We start from the raw sequence: 22,126 nt of genomic DNA, 5'->3' as shown, positions 1-22,126 counted from the left end.
AAGATTTCTCTTACTTCCAATGTCGTCAAATTAACAGAAAGAGTTCTTCACGGCCGCATAACAAATTGTATGCAGGATGATACCCTTCTCAGTCCTTGCGAGATTGTATTTCGTCCCGGGCACTCCATATGGTTCGCCCATGTAGATTTAGAAAGCCGCATTAAACTTGCTCGCCGCAAACGAGAGTACGCAGCTTTGGTGACGCTAGATGTATCAAAAGCATACGACTCTGTAGAACATGGTATTCTATTCGATAAACTTCAGTCTACGAATTTCCCTAACTATATAACCGCTTGGATCTATGAATTTATAAGAGATAGAGAGTTTTATTGTTACCAACACGGTATTTCCACTTCCAAACACAAGCAGACAAGAGGTGTACCACAGGGTTCCGTTCTTTCCCCTATGTTATTTAACATTTTGCTAAGCACTATTCCTTTGACTCCTGAAGCACGTGTTTATGTTTACGCGGACGATATCGAATTTTTTACGTCCGCAAATAATACACATTCACTACGACTGTCATTGCCGAATTACTCAGGAATGCTGGAGGCATGGCTGGATTGCCTAGATTGCTGATTCCGCATCCTTACGGTTCAGACATTTAAAAAAATTTATGACTTTTTAAAAAGGCGTACGCAATATATATTTACCACTGAATCGTCTGCATTTTTCCAAGTATCGTGGTGGAGATTCCACAGTCCTCAGGTAATATTCGTACAAGAACAGTTAAAAAAATTGGATGTGTCCTTACGCCATGTTTACCATTCAAATGATGCCTTACCAGACCTCAAAATGCAGTTCGATGACATATTTCCAAATGATGCTAAACTATTACCAAAGCGAGATTTAATTAATATCTTAAACGGTCACCTACACCAGCTAACCACTGACAATGTAATAGCTACGGACGCTTCTGTGTGCAATGAGAAGGCAGGAGTGGGGATCTTCTCTGAATCTCTTCAGTGGTCTTACTCCCTTCGCCTTCCCGACTTTACACCTATATTTCAGGCAGAATTATTAGCGATCATATTAGCATTACGAAAACTGCCCCAAAATGACCCATTAGCTGTTATTGTGACCGACTCGCTATCTGTCTGCACAGCACTAGCTGCATCTTTAAATTCAGCACTTCAAAGGACATTTCGTTCGATGGTGCCTCCGTACTTACGAAAAGTACGTTTGCTTTGGGTACCGGGACATCATGGGTTGCACTTGAATGAAATGGCTGATTCACTCGCTCGAGCTTCCCTGAACGGTCCTATCATATCTGTTTCGCCGACATCAGCTTATGTCACCGCGGCTAGGTACAGAAATTTCACTATATCTCCAAACTCTGCAATATCCATTCTAACACCGTCTTCTGATTTCCACCACCTTTGCTTCCCATGGAATACTAATTGGTGTCCTTCAAGGCAATTGGAAGTTTCTTTTACAAAATTGAGAGGTCGCATAACTCCTCTAAATTTTTACTTACACAGGTCTGGTCTCGCTATGTCCCCTCTATGTTCTTTTTGCAGTGCACCTGAAACTATCGAACATTACTTTCTCTCGTGCCGCCGCTTTCTAAGACAAAGGAAACTATTAGAATACTCATTTACCAAACTTGACCTCTCGCTAACCTCGCCCACCATTCTTGCTTTTGGGGCGACTTCACTGGGATCCAGCCACAGGGATGCTTTTCTGGCTGTTTAGAATTTTATTAGAGACACAAAAAGAGTACCTTGCTGAATTTCTAAAATTATAATTTAAATTATTTCATTTCTTTACGTTTACTTATTTTATCGAAATTCCTAACAATATTTATTACCCTTCTAAATTACAGTACTATTGTCCCACGGTCCACTATAAACATCTAGTTTCTCCCTACTTCTAACCATACGGAAAACCACCTGCGTCTTGGCCAATCCCCCATAGTGGGTACGCGCCACTGTCTGGGACACAAGACAAGACAAGACAAGATAAGACAAGAAAAGAGCACCGACATTTTTTTGTAACCAGTGAAAGAATACAATAAAGCTGAGTTGCACAGTAGCAACGCAAATAGAGTCACAAAATGCAAGCCGTGCACGCACAAAAACTAGAATGTAAGTATCCGGTACAGTACCTGTGGCATGCACTTGTTTTACGTATAGTAGGAATGTTTGGTGCGTTTCTTGCCAAAACGTGCCGTAAGAGGGCCATATCACATGAGTTCACTGCGCACTCTTCAAACGGTTGCACGTTTTGTGGTGTGCATTTGTGCCAGAACGATAATAGTCATCTGTCTTGCTTGCGTTCCCTTTCTTGAAAACTCGGCCCTCGCCACTTTCTTGTCGAGAATGCTGTGTCACACCGATAACGCGCAAACAGTTCGTGACTGGGAAGTACCGGGCCCGCAGCGTTAAAGGAAACGCTAGGCAAGACAGATGACGATTATTATTGTGGGGCAAGATAAGCCCCAAAGAACGTAATGTTTTTGAAGAGTGCAGTCAGGGCGTAGTAGTCTTGGTGTAGACAATTGGCGCAAATTAATAACAGCAAAGTGCGAGTGTGGATGTTTCAATGCGCGCCACCGATAGCCTATCCACACTAACGCGGAGACAGTGTTGCCCAATGTAGCTCCAGTTTTTGGTGAGTGGAGGGTTTCAAGTAGAAGTCCAGGAAATGTCTGGATGCAATTTTCTGCGGTGATGTCAACACACGTCATCTTCCAGGAAAGCCAAGGTAACATTCAGAAACTAGATCGCGTATCTTGCTTTGAGCTACGGTCTTTCCTTTTGACTCGGACTTTTTTTACTCCACAGACGCTTCGCTACGCAATCTGCGCAATGCTCGCGATGGGTGGACGAAAAACATTGATAAGCACTGCGAACGTCGCGCCACTAAAATTTCAATCACGAGAACGACACAGTTGAAGACCTGCAGAACTGCGTACTGCAAGAAAAATCCGACCAGGTCAAATTCAACACCGTCAGGTATATCACCATCATTGCATTTGGGATAGTCTTCGTTTATCAGGCGGCCCTCTTGAATGGCGTGAAAAAATCTTCGCAAGGGCCGGTACAGTGCCAGTGATTTATGCATTGGGAAACCACTTAGCAGGACCTTGTAATATTCTTTGAAGTGTCGTACTTCTGGAATTTCATGTCGCACATCGCACGGTTCTTCAAACATGTCGTAACAGACACGCTCATGACTCAGAGCACAACGAAGGCAGTCGATGAAATCGCGCTTGACCAAGTCTTTCGGATCGTGGCGTTTGAACGCCGTTTGTAACTTGGATAGGAGTGAGACTTCCGTGGAAATGTTAAGTCGCAGGTCACCGTGCATGGCCGTGCGGAAGGCACAGCAAGGGGCAACTTCGTGACCGTCGAGGGCATCTTCCAGCTTTCGAAGCGTATCGATCCGGTTTCCAGGCTGCTTAAGCGTTACTTTCGATGTGAGCTCACTGCGGAAATACGGGGAAAGCGGTAGAATCGCCATGAACCACACATAGAGTGCTATTCCAGCTATGGCACGTCGCGAAACTCTGCTTGGCTGTAAGACAGCGGTTGCCAGGACCGCTGCCAGTAGTAGCATAACCGTGTCGGCGATGCTCCGAAACGATAGACGCTCACTGTTCTCCGCTTTGGCTAGCACAAGTGCAACTAACAAGAGAAGTGCAACGACCGATGAGAAAAGTCGCCAGGAACTGCAGACCACTTCGGAGGGCGTGACGACGCGGTGGTCATAGAGTCGTGAATAGAACGTTGCGTGGGTGACAAATATAGTAGGAAAGTCCACATCCACAGCATCAGATTCGTGCAGTTTGACCGCAAAGAAGAGAATGTCCCATTTGTTAGCAACAGTGCCTTTCTTCACAGTCATGTAAGTTGTAACTTTATCAACTAATTTAGCGATGACTGACACGTTCGCTTCACGCAGGAACCAAAGAAAGCGTTGGAGAGAGGGATGCATGCATGAATGTCCATCGATGCCATAATGTAAGCCCTTAAGACAGGCCACTGTCAATCGCTGCCCGGAAATATGTTTTAAACTGGGGCTCTCTATCTTCAACTTTAAGCGTACTTCTCCTTCAGAGGGATTATGGCTTACGGATAATGTGAGAGGCCATGCGATGCGTGTCACTTGTGTGCCGTTCAGTGTCAGGAGACCGACAACCTGACATGGGAAGTGAGTGGGCAATGAATTTCTCACATATGCCTGGGTTTCGTAGTGGAATCTTACGAACAGCCACGTGACGCAGATATTTCTAACCCCGACCGAGTGAAAAAGCGCTGACACATGTTCGAGTTGAGCGCTGGGATCGGCAACGACCAGTATTGTTCGTTTGCCCTGAAGTTTGTTCTTCTGGAGGTAGGAGAGCAGCCCTCTGTTCGGAACGTGCCACGTGGTTACCGTCCCGTCGAACAGGTGCGAGAACATGGTGTGTGTTGCTTTCCATGGATGCTTGAAGGAGACCAGGACAATGTCGGCTTTTCTCGTCGACAGGGATGAGAGCTCCGCAGTTTCGTGTTTCTCCATGGTTGGCTTACAGGCTACTTCCGGCCAGAATTGAAGCGTTACGAGAACTATTGCGGTCATCGTCACTGCGCTCAGCGCCATGTCGCCACGATAGTGTTGTGGACGTTGGACCGAGAAAGAGGCACAGGGTGTTGCTTTCTGCACTGTGTGAAAAGGGCCTGTGGGAACAGTCACTTCACAAAATCTAAGAGGATTGACTTCAGATGTGGCATTCGATAGATTTTGCTCGGGTGCCTGGTTTCTGCGAAGGCCTTCGAAGAATCAACCTATCGGAGGTGTCCTGTTGTAGTCGACGTCAGAGGAAGCATCCCTAGAGTGCTTAGTGACGTTGGTACAAGAAAAGCGGTTCCGTCATCCTCCGTCACCCGTCATACGTAGATTCATATGGGAACGGCATGTGCATCAAGCACGTCACATACGCATCGTGTCTTCGGCACGCTTTCGCGTGGAATTCTATAATGCAGTATAGCTGATTGCCAAGGCGGAGACGCCGCGTCAATACCAGTCGGCGTTTGTGCTAGGCCGAAAGCCGCAATAACCTAAGCGCAGTAGCGAGCTGCGGTACCTTCAAGTCTACGCCACGTCGTTTCATGCATATTCTATTCAAGTCTACATGAAATTGCATTATCACAGCATGGCGTGTCAAGTACGTCGAGCACAAGAAAAGCAGGACCAGAAACGACAAACGTGCAGCCTGACGGCGGCAAAAGCATGTTGTCTCAAACTTCTAAAGCAATCTGGTTCGTGTATACGTGATCAGGTACACAGAGAAGTTGGGCACAGAAGTTAGGCGTATGATACGGCCGGCACGCAAGCTCAGCATTCGTCCTCCGCTTTTCAAGTGTCTTCGTGATATTTTCCCTGGAAGTAATAAAGGACGTAGTTGCGCGCAGAATATGTCGTTTGGGGACAAATTGATGTTTGGGGCGTACATATGCACAAGGAATATATCAATTTTCTACGCTCCGAGCAGTTGGCTTTCTGAGTGGTAAGTGCAAGAGGCACTGCGTAGTACAGGTTGCTACGGGTGCAGGCAAAGTGCCTTGCGTCACTCGAAATTGAGAGTGATGGTTGCGAAAGACTCCAAAGAACCCGTGAGTTTAGCAGCGGTGAGGAACCCTTATGAGGGGGGCGCGCGCCCATGGAGAAGGAGTGGTGGTATTGGCAACGACACTGGGTGACAGGCCGGTAAAAAAATGAATTGAATGAATAGAATGCAGTTGCAGGAGTAGAGCGTCACCACATGTCGATCGAATATTAACTAGTTTGTTTTTATTTCAACGTACTGCAACCCGAAAGGACTGTTGAGAAGCCTGTAGAGAGTGCAATGTTGTGCAGAATGTCCTAACTACAAGTGATGGTTAAAGATAGATGGATTGTTTGAAACGAACAAAAACAAATTGTTCCCAGTCGGATTCAGAGGCCACCAGTGATTTTTTGTTGGTTACATTCACTTAGATAGACACAGTCTATTCGCTATCTCTATAAATGTCGGTTAAGAAGTTATGGAGAGTCATAAGAAACATCGACACGACCGTATAAGTAACGCCTTGCCGATCGCAGCTTCTAACATTGTGTATGTGCCGCTAAACATTGGGGTTTAACAAACATTTGTTGAACCAAAGCATCGGAGAAGTTGGAGAAGGGATGTTCACTGGTAAATAACTAGAAAAAGCAGAGGTATGTTACGTAAAGCTTAACAAGCTCATGCAGGCTTGGTGTCAATGTTTTTTACCACACAGTTCAAAGTGTGGCGACAGATGCGATAATAGGAATGATGATTTATTGGCATACTCTTTGAAACGGGCCGGTCACAAATAGCCTCCTTGAGTTATTAGCGTAGCTATACGGCTTTTCATTCTAACATTTTTGCACATATTTCCGTTATCTCCGTAAGGGGGATGTCTGAGTAAAGTTGGAAGTGTGTGTGGAATATAGTTAGGTGGCTGTGTACACGTTACAAAAGTTCTGGTAATTACGCTATGGAGCTGTAGATATGGGGCATATCAAAGAGTATCTATGCGTTCACTCCTATATTAGGATAGATAACTGATGATCAGTGAAGTTGGCTAATAAAACACGGACTCACCAGAGCTTACGTTTAGAACCTGCCACACGAATCGCCATCTTTGGAGGAGAAACTTGCTTTACGCGAGCGTGCTGAATGTGCGCGAACAATATAACATCGGTCATTTCAACAGGGCAAACTGGCCTGGCCGGCGCCGCTCGAGTACACGATTGAGAACGTCGGTATCGGCGATCTCCACGTCACCTTCTCACCTTCGACGGACGTGTGGAAATAGGTGCGCGACCGAAGGCGGAAGCTGGGCCGGAGGGCGGACCACGCCGCCTTCTTCAACGACCTGGTAAGGGTCTTCCGAAACGGAACGGAGGGTGTCGCCGTCGTCGACGACTTCGAGGGGACGATGCTGCTGGAAGAGGAGCACATCGGGGCCATCGTCGGCTCGGCTGGAGTTGGCTCGGGCGATGCGGAAGCCGTGATGTCGGACTCCGGCGACGTCTCGGCAGAGCGCTGGCACCTCTCGTTCGCGGAGGTGTTTTCCGAGCGAGCCCTTTCGGGCAGCCCGATGGTCGCCTTCTTGGCCACCGACCGAGGGTGGTTCGAGCACCTGCTTAAGCAGGTCGCGTCCAACGAATCGAACGCGGTGCTCCTGCTCGGATGGCGCGCCGCCCAGGAGGCGTCCCAGTACGGCAACCACGCGATGGCCCTCGGCTACTACCGCACCGAGGAGCGGCCCCTGATGAGCTACGTGGTGCACTGCTTCGACCTCTGCTCGGATCTCATGGGCCTGGCGTCAATCAAGGACTACGTGGCCAGGCACTTCACCAAGGTGCTTCTTCCCCACGGACGGGCTCTTCTTTATTTTTGCGTGCACGCTACGTGGTAGGGATGAGCATAAGAAGCTACGAAGGGTATAGTTGTTTGCAGTCACACTCGTACGAATAAGTGGACAATGAAACCAGTGAAAACGCCAGGAAAATTATTTGTTTAGACACACTAGGGGAGGGATGTAAAACCAAAGAAAATGGGACAAAAAGATAACTTGTCGCAAGCGGGAACCTGCGACAATTAATTTCCGGGTGATTTGCCGCTTTATATAGGCACTTTATTGGCGGGTTTCCTTCAGGCTTGAAAAAAAAGCTTTTATGCAGCATGTATTCAACAACAGAAAGTTGTAGCCGGAATTTTCGACGTTGCTCTACAGTGTTCTCATTTACGCGTTTCATACTATTCATTTAGTCAATATATTTGAGAGGCTGATTAATTAAGACTATTTATGTAATTAGGTGGAATAAAAAAAATTAGCATCTCCAAGCGACGAAAATAACATTACCGTGGTTCTGACCAGCTACTTTCCCGCTCTGCAAGTCCTCCCCTCCCCCGCCCCCCATTCGCCTTTATTACGGATAATACCTTATATGTGGTCTTCGAAATGCGCATGGCACTGGGTCACTGTGTGCTCTGCGGCAAAAAAGGTTCTCCTTGAATTATCTCGCTGCAGGCCATGCGCGACGATGTGACCCACATCGGTCAGTTGATCCGGCGCATCTTCTTCGAGAAGCTCACCGACAGCGTCTACGACTCGCAAAACCTATCGGTGTTCTACAGCCTGCTAGACAGCTCGCAATCGCCGTCGCTGAACGCCCAGTTCTTCCAACTGCCAACCCTGGGCGCGAGCTTCCCCGAAAACCTGCGCCAGGTCAAGGTACTCCTGCTGGACAAGCCGGACGTCGCCGTGGCCCTGTACGCGCACCACCTGTCCTCGGAGCTCTACAGCCGGAGTGCCTACTAGTTCCGCAAGCACAAGGACCGCTCAGTGGCCTACGCGATGCTGCCGCTGGTGCTCAACTTTCCCTACTACGAGCCGAACACGCCGCTGGCAGTCAGGTCTGTACACCTTGCGATACTTGGCTGCCGGCACAACTGGAACGATGACCGTAGTCCGGGATCTCCCCAACATGATCTCTACAAGTTACTTTGTAAACAAGGTGTCGTTTTATGTATGCAAGCACAAAACGAACTGGAACGCCTATGCAGTTGTCCGCAAAGTTCAGGAATTAATATCTAAAAACTGGTGTCATCCTGATAATTCGTTCCAAGTGGATCCACCTCCACTGCTAGAGTTTGCATATTGCAATGCGGGGCACCGGTATTTAGTTAAATCCTTAATTAGCAAATTTTTTTAAATAGTCGATTATACATTTCAAATTCTTCTGCAAGTAGTGTCCGCCGCCTCGAGTAAATACCACCTCTTGAACTAGAATTGGGCTATCTGCCATAGGTAACCTATAAACGTTTTTGTAAGTGTACGCTGAAACACCCGGTGAACCATACATAGATGTATTTCTCTCGCATTCACCGCTAACTGGCCAATGAATTTTTTTCAATGCTTCGTCAAATGCTCCTTTTCAAAAGCCGTGTCACGTGAGATGTTTGAGAACCTCAAACGGTCCCACGGGTGCAGGTACGGTTCCCTGGGCACGTCTTTGGGGTCACTCACAGCCGAGATCTTCGCCGAGGCCCAGAAGACGGCCACTCCACCGGCGATCCTCGCTTTCCTCGAGTGCGCCGCCCAGAACGGCGGGAGCTCGCTCGCCGTTCCAATGGCTGGCATCCACATGGCGTACAGGGTGTTACTGGCGCAAGTCCGAGAGGCGTCCGGCACCGAGAAGCAGCTGCCCCTGGCCGGTCTGGAGGACCTGAGCCCGGGACAGTTGTTGTTCTTTGCCACAGTGTACCACCGCTGCGGCTCGGCCGAATTGACCAAGGGCAACAAGATACTGCGACTGCTCAGCGGCTTCAGCGAGGCCTACGCCTGCGCCAAGGAGAGTCCGATGCGAGCAGCGGTGTTCTGCAACCAGCTGGACTGACGGGACGACGGCTGCGCTTTGGGACAACAGCAGAATGGGCTCGGAAGTTTTTCCCCAGTTTTCTATTTGGTTTCCCTTCACGATTCCGTGACTTCTTTGGAAGTCTTGTGGCCGTGTTGATTTGTACTTTAGCCTCCGTTTCGAAAGATTTGTGTCTTGGTGTTTAATAACTTTACGACAACCAACGTTATCCAACTTGTATGAATGCGTGGTAATTCCTTCTGTAGATCGCGTTGCTAATTTTTTAGCACTGTCGCTAGATCCAGGCGTGTCGATGCGATTTGCTAAATTAACTGCACTTTTTGTCGACGCGAGCCTCCATTATGCTTGTGCCAAGTTGCAGACTGCCACGGTGTTCGAGCTTTGCGAGGTATACACGTAAACCTTAATGCGCATCAGTATGTGCACAGAAATACTGCACAGGTGCAACTTTTGATAGTCAGTTCCAGTGAGTCGCAGATACCACTACTGGCTCACGGGTCTGTGGAAATGGTGTCCCGACACTATTAGCTCGACACACGAGCTGTGCGAATAGGATGATTTGAATGAGTACCAGATGCCCTTTATTTATTCTTTTTTTTGTGGTGACTTGGCCTCCTATGGTGAAGGCTACCAGACTGTCAAGTTTGTGTGTTACGCGTCTATTTTCGTGATGCTTCTGTTTTTGTGAGTGTATTGGTGCCTGGCACAGGGATCTAAACCTACGCGTGCTTGCTTTGAAAATTTCGAAACACTACAGGCATATTCCACTACACATGGTGTAGCGACGCAACCGTAGCTGATGTCCTTGCTTTGTTCCTTCGCAGACGCTGCCTGTCACTTGAGAGCGTAGAACTGTCAGCTCTTTAAGTAACGCAATGCAGTGTGCTTGGAGATTACTGAAATGCGTATTTCTTGCCCGGGGCCATAGATGAGGGTGACGGTGGTGGATATGCTCCGGGGGAGTTGCCACGTCACACTGCAACAATGCGCAGCAGACGTGCAGATTGTGTGGCTGATTATGCTGCAGCATAAGGTAACGAATCCATGTTTCCCTCTATGCGCGACTTCCTGACCGAACCGTGCTCTGTGATACTTAACAGCCCACTGAGAGACAAAGCGCATCAATTCTGCTGTTTCTGCCCTACAGATTGCCTCATCAAAGCCGTCTGCATTGACAGCGACGATTCTCTTTGAACTATTACTCCACTGGTTGTGGCAGAGAAATGAAATCTGCAAACAATTGTGGCTGTGTATTCCTTTAGAAAAAGGAACACTGTTCACAACATTATCCCACGATTTTACATAACTTGTATCCAACAAGAGCGCAGCCTTGAACAAGTAAAAAAATGCGCGCTAAATGAATTTTTTTAGGAATGTTACGCAGGGATAACAATTGTCGCAAGCGGTAAAGAAAACATCGATCGAAATTGAGGACAATACTTGGAGCAGGTGAAAGCGTTCCTCGTTATGGCTTCCAAGGAGTGCTTCACTTCACAATTCGGCTCCAAAACAATTGTTGTTAAGACGTTCTCCGCCATTACGGGTTACTAGGTCACTGCAGTCCCTTCTTGGTTCGTCCTTCTGGTTGAGCAGTACAGAACTGGTCTGTCGCGCGGCGCTTGCCCAAGCACGCTCTCGCGGTGGGTTCGCCTTCCCATCCGTGTCTGCCCACTGCCCGCTTCTTGCTCGGCGATTTCAGCTCCACCTGTTACAGCGTGATCAGTGTTTCACGCGTGAGCTCGCCTGCTATTTCCTTGGCACAAAACCTGGGTACCTGCTACCAGGCGTACACTTGGACCGCAAGTGTTAAACGCACCTGCATATTACTCTACGGTCGCGGTACTTTATTGCCACGTACAACAGGTATTTCCTGATGTAGACGTTCTCGAAAACCATGTTGCGAATGCAATGTCAGCCTTACTACTTCCTCTAGTTCCCCCAGCGCTCCACGCACGCTCCAATATTCTGCCGTTGGGTGGGATAACGGCGTCATTTCTGCCTGGCCATCTACGCGACTTCATGTGGCGTCTAGGTTGGCAAGAGCACCCAACGCGTGACAGACTAGAATGGTGGGGTATTGTCCCATCTTCGCTGCGTCCCAATTGCCACCTTCAAGAATCCAAAAAGCAGTGCGGATGCAATGCGCTGTTGCTTTAGAGTATTTTCGAGGACCGAGCATGCTGGTTTGCGGGGCCTTAGAGTTAACCGCTTTATTACACATGGTCGCTGCTCACGTCTCCGCTTTGCACGACATTTATTTGCTGTGGGGGCCTTTTGTCTGTGGCGAAGCCGGTGCGAGGCAATTGCAGCTGGACATCGTCGCCGCGCTCTGTTTCCACTTCTGGACAGGACCTACCTTGAGCAACTGTCGTTTCTGTCAGAGGAGTTGTTCTTTTTTGGGGAGGAGTTCCCTCGACAGCGGTTATGCCATTTCCTGTCAGTGGCTTAATTTTCGACCCGCCTGGTTCTTGCAGCCAGGCCATCAAAAGTATTCACTGAATATACACGTATGTGGGTACGCGTGATTTCTCTGTACTCTCATAAACATGGTCATCTTTGTATATACCTCCCATAGCATCGCTATAAAGCTGTTTAAATTCACATCATCATTCTACACAGCCATTATGTACACTGTGTATACTATACATCATTTTATGTAATATACCAATTACTTTATGTGTAACTGTGCGTTTCCTTGGCTTTGTGTAGCTATGTGTTAGTGAGTGTGAACTCAGGCACTTCTTTCAAAACGTGGCATGTATGCACTGCTTGGTGCTTTGTGTATGTTATCTTCCTGGTGGAATCGTGCCTCCATAGTGACTCAGTGTTCGTATCGTCTCATGTTAAAATAAACGTTTTCTAAACACATTCTACTAGCCTGGTTCTTGCAGCCAGACAACATAATACCTAGAAAAAGGAAACTGTAGAACTGTACCTTCCAACGGGCAAATGAAATAGCAATAGCGGTCCCGTCGTGAACTAAAATATAAGACTAAGAGATGGCGCTGTCAAAATTAAAACTAAAGTTATTGTGCCTTTGACAAGACGTAGTATTTGTGCGGCAAATTTAAATTCATCAATTGTGGGTGTTCTGCTTGCCGAAACTGCGATGTGATTTTCGGGGGCACGCTGTAGTTGTGTGTTTGCGTTGGGGGTGGGGGGGGGAGGACTCCGCATATATTTTGACCACCTGGGGTTTCTTTAACGTGCACTTATACCCAAGCTGACGAATCCGAAAAGTGTGGCAAATGCTATAATGAACAGCTGCGATACCCTTGGCACCCAGGTCGCTAATGCGTGGGCATGACGTGGGCGCCGAGTGGTTCGTCGGTGGCCCCACCTTTGGTATAAGGAACGTACAAAGTCAGCATACAATCTTTCATTGCGGCATGCATTAAATATTGCTTGAATCCGAATGTCGGTGAACTGCATCGTTTCAATGGTCCAGGGACAACCACCAGAATAGCAAAACTAACGCATTTTTATTATTGTCGAAAGTGAATAGTCTTTGCTAATCGATTAAGATTTGATTCCGCAATTCACTATTAGCAGTGTGATATTTGTTTTTGATGGAGATATGAGCGGTGATACCTTTCTCTTGGTGTTTCGGGAGAGAAATACAGATGCATGTGAAAGACTTCTTCCGAATGGTTCTGCTGCCTTGGAGGAGGGCTGTTGAGCCGAGGAGGGCTGCTGAATAATTTCATCTTCTTCAATAAGAATGTCTTGCTTTTGTGCAGCATATGATTCTGCTGTCTGCGCGTACTTAGGCAGAGCCATTTATTATTTCGCAAGTCTCACCAAATTTTCATCTCATTAAAAAGATGTACGGTGCTGTAGTATCACACTAATTTTTCCAAGAAACACAGCACTCTACGTACATCAGGTTGACATGCACCGGATTACCGAAAGGAGCTATCGATAATTTTGGGGCCACCAATTTACCAATTGTAAGCTTTTAAGTGGCGTTACCTGCATTTGTCAAAAGATATTTAGGTATAAGCCGTATTTTACCAACATGAGCCCACACGATTTGATATTTCACTTCGTTTGGAATTGAGGAAACATTGGGCATTCAATTCGATGTGTGAAGGTCGCCTTTCTCGAATATTTCTGTATGACCTTATTGTCAAAGTTTACGATTAGAACTCTGCTAATATGTATGCGTGCTCTAATTAAAAGAAGTCAGCTTGCATCCTTTGAGCTTATCTTTTCTCATAACAATAATCGCCATCCATCTTGCGCGCTTTTCCTTTCTTTAACGCAGCGTACTTCCAGGTCACGAACGGCAGGCGAGTTATCAGCGTGACATAGCATTTTTAACAGGAAAGCTGCGAGAGCAGAGTTTTCACGAAAGGAAACGCAAGCAAGGAAGATGAGGGCAAGCGTTTGGGAGCGAGATACACCTTAAAGGGTGTAAGCCTTATTCACAGTGTAGCCTTAAGATGAAGCTTTAGCTCGGGTGCTCCTTTCTAAATGAACGGGAGAGGAGAAATCGTTTTTTCTCGGCAACTGCATCCTCGGAATTGGGGCAGTTTATTTCGTTTAAAAGAAGGCGGTAAAATATACAGTCCGTAGCGAGCATATTTCTGACTTACGCCATGAGTTTTTTATTTAAAGTTCCTGAGAACCGAAAACAAGAATGTCTATCACGGCTGTATGTCATCACAATTCCGTAAGCTACACCTAGTAATAAATCTGAAGCGCACCAAATTGATGTATAATAATATGGTCCCAAATGTACCGTCAGTATCGGAGTGGGACTTTTCCGGAAACCGTTGTAAATATTGTAGCAAATTTGAGTAAGCTGTAACTTCGTATATGGAAGTTTTGTAGGCTTTAGATGTTCTAACGGTTGCACTTGACAGGACTGCGATGTCTGCTTTTGGTGCAGAGTTAGAGATTCGTAAACTTGAAAAAATCATAAAAGAATGTTAGAGCTACAGCTAAAATATGGTTTGATGAAGTCACTAGAATTTAGCTTTCTCTCTCTAATGCAACAAATCTCATTCAAATCGGTGCGCTGCTTGTCTCTTAAAAACATTTCTGCCTTTTACATTCGTTTGAATAGTCCCGAGCTAATGCTATATATAGTTCGCGCGTGGTAAGCATGAACAGAAGAGGGAAACCCTGTATTCGCTTACAGTTCAGAATGCCGACTGAAACTCACCGTAGTTGCTGAATGGTTGTGGTGTTGGGCTGCTGAGCGCGAGGTCGCGGGATCGAATCCTGGCCACGGCGGCCGCATTTCGATGGGGGCGAAAAGCGAAAACACCCGTGTACTTAGAATTAGGCGCACGTTAAAGAACCCCAGGTGGTCGAAATTTCCGCAGTCCTCCACTACGGCATGCCTCATAATCAGAAAGTGGTTTTAGCACGTAAAACCTCAGAATGCAAAATTTTAACGCAAACTGAAATCGCTGGTCCAATATCCGTAACGAAAGCGACCGCCTACGCTAAAAACAACAGCCAGTGATCGAACGTTTCTCGTCGATGCCGGCGAAGGTGGCAAAGAAGCGCTACAGGACTGTGCAACCTTTCCGACTAGTGCCTTGACAACCCCTTGAAACCTCGGCGCGGTTGACATTTTTAGCTTGGAATGACACAATAGTCTGGCGCTCTTTGAAAGTGTTATGCGTGGTTTATTACTGCACGAGCAAAATGTCACTTCTCGCCGCCTTGCTCCCGTGCTACACACGCGTGCTGAGTTGAACTGTAGGTGCAATGACCGGAGTAACCTTAGAGAACAAAAGAAAAGGGAATGTGGCAAATTCGCGGACCAATGAAAGTGGCAGTGTCTAACACTGCCGTCACAGAGCAGTTGCTATTACGGTGACCTCGTTTATTATGCCAATCGCATGTACGACGTCATAATTTAGGACAGTTAGTTCGCTCGTTACTGTTGCTGCACTTTCTTACTCCAGCGTTTTGACCGCGAGTGTACACGGTCATCGAGTGAGATGTGTTGATGTTTGCTTGAGCGCACATGACACCATGCTTGTTAACTTTGTTAGTGCGCGATTGTTTACAAGTTTTTGTGGCTGATAAAACTACTATTTCGCATCAGAATTTCGTACACTCCACCGTCTTCGAATTGAATTTCGATGGCGCGTCCTGCTTTTGTAAGCCCGATAGCCAACCTCAGGTCGAGATCCCTGCAAGCTCTGTTTGCATGTAAGACCATTCTTCAGCTATGTACAGACGTCAGTTCCTGTTAGTATATTCAAGTTGACAATAGATCAGAAGATGGAGTGGGGCAAGCCATATAATGCACAGAGGAGATGATGGACTTATTCAAGAACAAACTGGTTCTCATGAGAAAGAAAGCGCCGTCGAGGACAGCAGAGGATCGTGTGGTGGACGCAAATTGGAGGAGTCAGCGGACGCAAGACAGGAGAATATTGGAGATAGCTTAGTGGGACCATCAAGCAGCAGTAAATATTAAGCTGATGATTATGATCAGAGAATTTTGTAGTTTTTCTCCGGGCAGTTAAACATATCGAGAATGACCTTTTTCTACTTCAAGCAGTTCTTCTACAAGAAACGAATTAGAGTCAGTCCACTTGGTTTGCACCACCCACTCTCTCGTAGGCGTTGAAGTTGAGCCTGAGGTTTTGAATAAACATGTTGCTTTTTTACAGCGAAGGTGACTACACTCTTCTACTAACTTGTTTTGTCAGTTGGACCGCAAAAGGATATATTTATTGTAGCACTGGAATGTGATCATAGCACTGCCGTTCTCCGAATGCTAACAAAATGAACCAGCTCACTTAGACATGAGGGCATCCTGAATTTTGGTTGTTTATTTTGCGTCGCAGCCGATGCTGCGCATGTTTTCGAGTTCGACTAACCGCATTGACATGTTCGGGATTTTGTCGTAACATTTGCGGACGTTGCTTTATCCAGTAGGGTCCAAAAAGTCGCTACTGCGCTATTACATAAAGAACGCTGCGTAAATGTTCGTTTGGAGGTTTCTTTCTCGAAACGTGAGCACAAACACTAAAACGTTGAGGAAATAAAACAAAATGCGAGCTAAAACCACCCATATCTGGAGAACGTGCTCCCTGCCAGGCGCCATAATTTCTACCACCCTAACCACTACCCTTCCTTATGTTTCACAACCTACGTGCGCTCTATCAAAGCGCCGATGTAGCATATGTGTTACCATCGAAACAAAAGAGCGTGAACTAGCATGCAGATGTCGAGGTACAGCACTCACCTACGGCAACATATGTTGCTGCTGGCACACAAAATGTTCACACATTTCTTCACAGGAGCACAAAAGCCATCGTCGTTTCTTTATACACAACATGCATAGATGTAGGTACAAACGACTTTATAAAGCCTACTTGAAGACTATGTTGCAATCCGTGTATTTTCCACCTTACACCCGTGGTTCCACCTACGCCGAACCATACAATCGGCTTGTCGTTAACTCACGTCGAACGGCCACAGCAGAAATCATGCCATTGCTGTCATACGATAATCCTCACTGTCGTTGTCGTCGTCAAGCTAGTGTCCTCACTCACGCACTCACATCAAACAAACAACTACTCTAATCGCACAAACGCGCTCGTACCATTGGCAACGCTTTGTGGCACTCCAAACGGTGCCCAACCTTCAAAATTCTTCGCATAACCTCGATTACCACAATGTGTCAAATCTGCACCTCAATTCGAAATTGAGAAATAAATTTCCTTGGGATACGCTCTAAACTGCTGTGAAGCTTCTTAATTTAATTAAACTAGGGAGTCTTTGTTTGACAATACCATGACCTGCTTATGAGGCACGCCGTAGTGGTGAACTCTGGGTGAGTCCTAACCGCAGGGGGTTCCTTAATTTTCTTGCTATGAGGAAACAATACGCCAGACACCCTTTACCACATGGTCTGGGATTGAAGGAATAACCCATAGACAACGCCTATCCAGGCACCAACAGAAGACCAGTGGGACACCCCGCTGACAAGTTGAAAACTTGCGGACCAGCTACGGCTGGCAAACAGGGCCACAGCTACCTGGAATAGGGTGGCCGACTACCTTCGGGCATCAACAGCTTGTTCTCAGAAATACAGTGTTTATTGATACCCTCAACATCAGGAAAGTTGTGACACAGAAAAGGGTATAATTACAGGCTCTTAAAAAAGCATCCCGCTGGGAAATACTTAAATCACGACAATAGGTTTCCATGAAAAGACTCAGTGAAAAAAAATGTCTTTCATACTATGCATGGCGCACGAACGCTTTTGCATTCCGCTCCCACCAGCGACTTGGTGCTCAGCTGCGCGACACTATATTAATTCAAAGAGGTAATGTTATAGATCGCGTGAAGCTGCGCTGTTGGGGTTGCTGCTCCCACCAGAACCAACATTTGCAGCTTAACTATGGATGCAGTTGGTTTTGTATGGTCAGTTAACCTGCTCGCGAGAGGTCGAAATATTTTTACCAAGCATTGCCAGAGGCGAACTTCAGGACTGTACACAAGACGACGACGCTCGCTGATTTCGCGCGGACTGGTTTCCATCTTGTGCGCCCTGTATGCCAGTGGACGCGTTGTGAATACCCTGCAAATATATTTTAAACCTCGCTTCTCACCGTAGCAATATTGTCCGCGCCATTTTCGACAATCAAGTAATGAAACTAAACAGCGAAAGTCTCCAGGAGAAAGCTTTGGGAATGAACCTTAGGGTCACGTCTTCAGCATCGATATTTTTTCTTTATTAAACGACAGACGAGAGCGCGCAGATCATGTGCAGTTTACATATTGTTCACCAAACTGCACCGCAACCTTTTATTTATAGAACGTGTATTCTTGAAATTGTTGTCTTGAAGCGTCTCTTCCGTGCTGCTGTTGCTAGTCCTTTTGTGTCTCTTCTAAAGCCATTACAGTTATTTGAAATACTTTCGTAATAAATAAACGTGAACGTCTTACGCACGTAACAAAATAGCGTTTTCCTCACCCCGCATGCTTAGTACGCTGCCGGGGGTTTGTGGCTTAAGTACGGTAACACATCGTACAGTTCTAAAAAAACGTTAACCCGAACAAAGTCTATGTGCACATGGTGAGAAATAGCATTGCCGAGCATGTCGTCAACGATTACTTCGCATATAGTGTGAATTGATCCAACGGCTGTATTCTGGCCTTCGTTAATCGCAATTAAATAATGAATTCAGCTTTTGTTTTACTCTCTGCCCTCCTGAATCGCAAGCTATATGCGGATCCACCGAACAAATTTCGGTGATCCTTTGATTCTGGCGTCTGTAGGCCTTATTAGAGGCGCTGGTGTTCTAATTATAGCATCTGCGGACACGGATGGTTTTGGTTTGCAAACCTTTGATACAAGGCACTGGTGGCCCTCTAGTTAAGGTTCTCTGACGATTGCGTTTTCACACGTAAACTTCATGTCATCGTGGGGAGCACACCCAGGTTTTTCACAAAGAGCTTGGGCTTAACGCTCGGTTGTAGGGTGAAACGTTATATAAAAAAGCTTGATTTGTTTTGCCTACATCTTCTGTCGGTTTCCCGTGCGCTGCTTTCATTTTCTTCCGCTGTTTTGTGGCTTTTTCCTGTAATCTCTTTGGGCAACCAGCTACTCTCGTAGCACACACACAAGCTTCAATCGCCCGTCTAAGTTCTCCTTTAAAAGGCTGCCGAATCACAAGCATCAAGCAACACAACGAAACATAGTCAGTGAGCTGAAAGGACCAGTAACCGACGAAACCTTTTATTTTCAAGTACAGTGAACGGAAGTGTGTTACACATCAACTTCGAAAAAGAACACAATCGTGCACACAACGCGGAGTCACAACAGCAAGAGGCGCCAGCCACTATGGCATATAACTTATTGATTCTTGTGAAAGGTTCATATTTTGAGGAAAAAGGGAGTGTCTACGAATTTTACGCAGCGGTAGAGATGTGTAAGGTATTCAAAAGTTAGGTAGGATTGCGCTTTCTTCATGCTTACTGAAGAAAACACGTTCCACGTCATAGCCTTCACTAGTGTCTACTCCCCCATAAGGCATGTGACCCACTGTGTGCTCGTGGAGCCTGCAGTTCCAGTCACTCTGCCGTTAACGGCCATAGGGTAACTTGTGGTGCAAAATTTCTCGTAACTACGAGCACTAAAATAAATATCCCGCAGACAGATGTTGAAATTATAAGAAGAGTTTTCCTCGTAACGCATCGTTTCAGTAAAACAAGAAGTAGCTAAACAGTATTTTCTAACTGATATCCTTGGAAAATTGCGTAAATATTATCGCAACTTTGGAATTCCCTTAAATATGAAGGTGCTACTGTAGGATTAAAATGTTCAGCTGTCGCCAGCAGCTGCGTTCAGCTGCTGGCGACAGGAAATACCTTTAATTTGTGCGCGCGATTCACGTTTCTCCATTTGTATGCTCGTACGGTGTAGGAAAGCGCGAACTTTTCTTGTCAATCTTACTGAGTGTCCCCTCACTCCTAAACTTGCTGCAGGAGATAAAATTCTTGACGTCTCGTGTAAAGAGTGCAAGCATTTCTTCAGCACTATTTCTTGCGGCAGCGCCAATAAATAAGTAGTACCGTCATGACTCGCAGAAATCAGTGAAAAGTAACCAGCTTCAGAAATGAATTAGTTGAGGTACCTATACAGACCCAGAACTAAAAGATACACACTAGCGTGAGGAAAAACAGGCTGGCCCTGCTGGCATGAAAACAGTGCTCGGCGATCGCAAGAAGCGGTTGTGTGTTGCTATTCACCATGGTGTATTATAAATCACACCTCCCTATAAAGGACTGAGAGAGCTAGCACTAACACAGTATTCAGATTCTGGCAAGTCAAAGTCAGCTTGATGGCGGTAAATTGCGTAGGACAAGCGAAATCACAGTTATTACCTGCCAGCAAACCACTTCTGCTTATAGCATAGAACAAAGGCTCGTGCCCGACACATCCAGCCTATTTCTCTAACGTTAATTCCGTTTTCTTCTTAGAAGAATAGTCTGAGTAATAAACTCTATCTATATGCACTCATGAGGCGTTCGGTAAAGCGCGACCATCCCACCACCATTATTTCAACCACCAAAACAATACCGCTTGCCGCCTGTAACATGGCATACTGCATAAAGAAACTGCTCATGTCAAACTGAAAGGTCTCAGTCGTAGCTGCGTAACTATAGTCAGCCTCATTTCTCGAAAACAGCCGGCCTTCATCAGTGGCAAGAAAGAATCGCCTCAGAGGTCCGTATGCTGGCAGAGACTTGCGAACTCGTAATCCGGTCAGAAGCATCTTGAAGTGCTCTTTGAACTCTCGAACGGCCGGAAATTTCTTGCGTCTTGCAAAGGGTTGCTCAAGCGTGGTGTAACATACTCGGTCGTCTCTGTTAGCACAGGCGAGGCAGTCTAGGTAGCTTCTCGTTCTTAGTCCGTCGCGATCGTGATGCAAAAACGCGGCTCGAAGCTTGCGTATCAGTGATCCCTGCGCCTCGCCGCCCACGTGACTATTGAGCTGCTGGTGAGCGGCCGTATGCTTGTACGCGCAGGGCGCCACCTCACCTCTGTCGAGGGCTTCTTCCAGCTTCTCCAGCGAGTCGATGCGGTCAGCGGGGCGTCTGAGGGTCACAATAGAGGTCAGCTCGCTGCGGAAGTAGGCCGAAAGAGGCAGTATAGCCACGAACCACAGCCCGAGCAAAGCCCTGCGAACGATTCCGCCACGTCGAGTGCTGGCAGCAGGTTCGGCAGCCGAAGTCCCAAGCACGGCAGCCAGTAGAAGCATCACTGTGCTGACGGCACAGCGAGCACTGGGGCGTACTCCTTCCGTAACAAGTGTCTGGGTCGCAGCGACCATGCCGAGGAGTGTCACTGTGGCAACCACAAGTCTATAAGATTCCCGGCTAACTTCCGAGAGCGTGACGGTACGATGGGCGCTCTTTCGTGAGAAGAATGTCTCATGGTGTAACTGAATCAAAGGGAAATCAAACCCAAAGACGTGGTGACCTTGCATGTAAATAAACCCGTACGGCATGTCAAAGATGTGAGTGAGTGCTCCGCGCGTTATTGCTGCGTGTGACGACACCTTGTGAAAGTCTATTGAGACGTTTCTTTCGTTGAGCAGCCGAAAAATAGCCCATGCTGACGTATGGTGGCAGGAATCTTGGTTGTGCCCGTAAAAATTTCCCTTGGCGCACGCTATTGCCAGTTTCTGCCCGGCGAGCCGTTTTACTCCTGCTCGATGAACTTCCGTATCCTGGAGCACCCCTCTCCACTGAGGATTTGGAACACCAGACGATGTGTTAGGCCACAATGCTTGATGTATGACGGTGTCGTTTGGGGCAATTAGACCAACCGCTTGGCAGGCTAAGACAGGCGGCCAAGGGCTGAGCGGGTGCGAGAGGATCTCGAAACGAGGTCGAACGAAAAGCCAGGACACGCAGTGATGGTCTAGCCCAGTGGCGTTCACAAGCTTTGGTATATCTCCGAAAGGCGTGGTGGGATCTGCGCAAACCAGCACGGATCTCTTGCCTTTTCTGAAGTTTCTGGGAACCTGCTTAAGGAGCTCATCGTCTGGGACACGCCACGTGGTCACTGTTCCACCGAGTAGTCGGGAAAACTGGGCGTTTGCTTCGTTCCCGCGCTTTTCGAGAGATACAATCATGACATCTGCATTTTGGGCTGATAGCGATAACAGGCTAAATTGCTCGGTTTTATTTATGCCATCTTCGACTGGTCGTTTCTGAGCGCTCTGGAGCGCTCTCGCGAGCGGCGTTGTCTTCG

The 22,126-nt window shown here is 47.0% G+C and overlaps 1 protein-coding gene across 1 annotated transcript; it reads left to right on the top strand.

Moving 5' to 3' along the window:
- The first annotated feature begins 2,679 nt into the window (after positions 1–2,679).
- LOC135908609 (uncharacterized) lies at positions 2,680–8,321 on the top strand. Its single transcript, XM_070526355.1, has 4 exons — positions 2,680–2,706; positions 2,787–2,957; positions 6,708–7,358; positions 8,031–8,321. The coding sequence occupies exons 3-4, from the start codon at positions 6,933–6,935 to the stop codon at positions 8,319–8,321; spliced, it is 717 nt and encodes a 238-aa protein (XP_070382456.1). The 5' UTR covers positions 2,680–2,706; positions 2,787–2,957; positions 6,708–6,932.
- The last annotated feature ends 13,805 nt before the right edge of the window (positions 8,322–22,126 follow it).

The sequence above is a fragment of the Dermacentor albipictus genome, chromosome 9 (assembly GCF_038994185.2).
Source record: "Dermacentor albipictus isolate Rhodes 1998 colony chromosome 9, USDA_Dalb.pri_finalv2, whole genome shotgun sequence".
Classification (NCBI taxonomy): domain Eukaryota; kingdom Metazoa; phylum Arthropoda; class Arachnida; order Ixodida; family Ixodidae; genus Dermacentor; species Dermacentor albipictus.
Note: the sequence above shows the minus strand (reverse complement) of the source record. Positions and strands in the feature narration are given on the sequence as shown.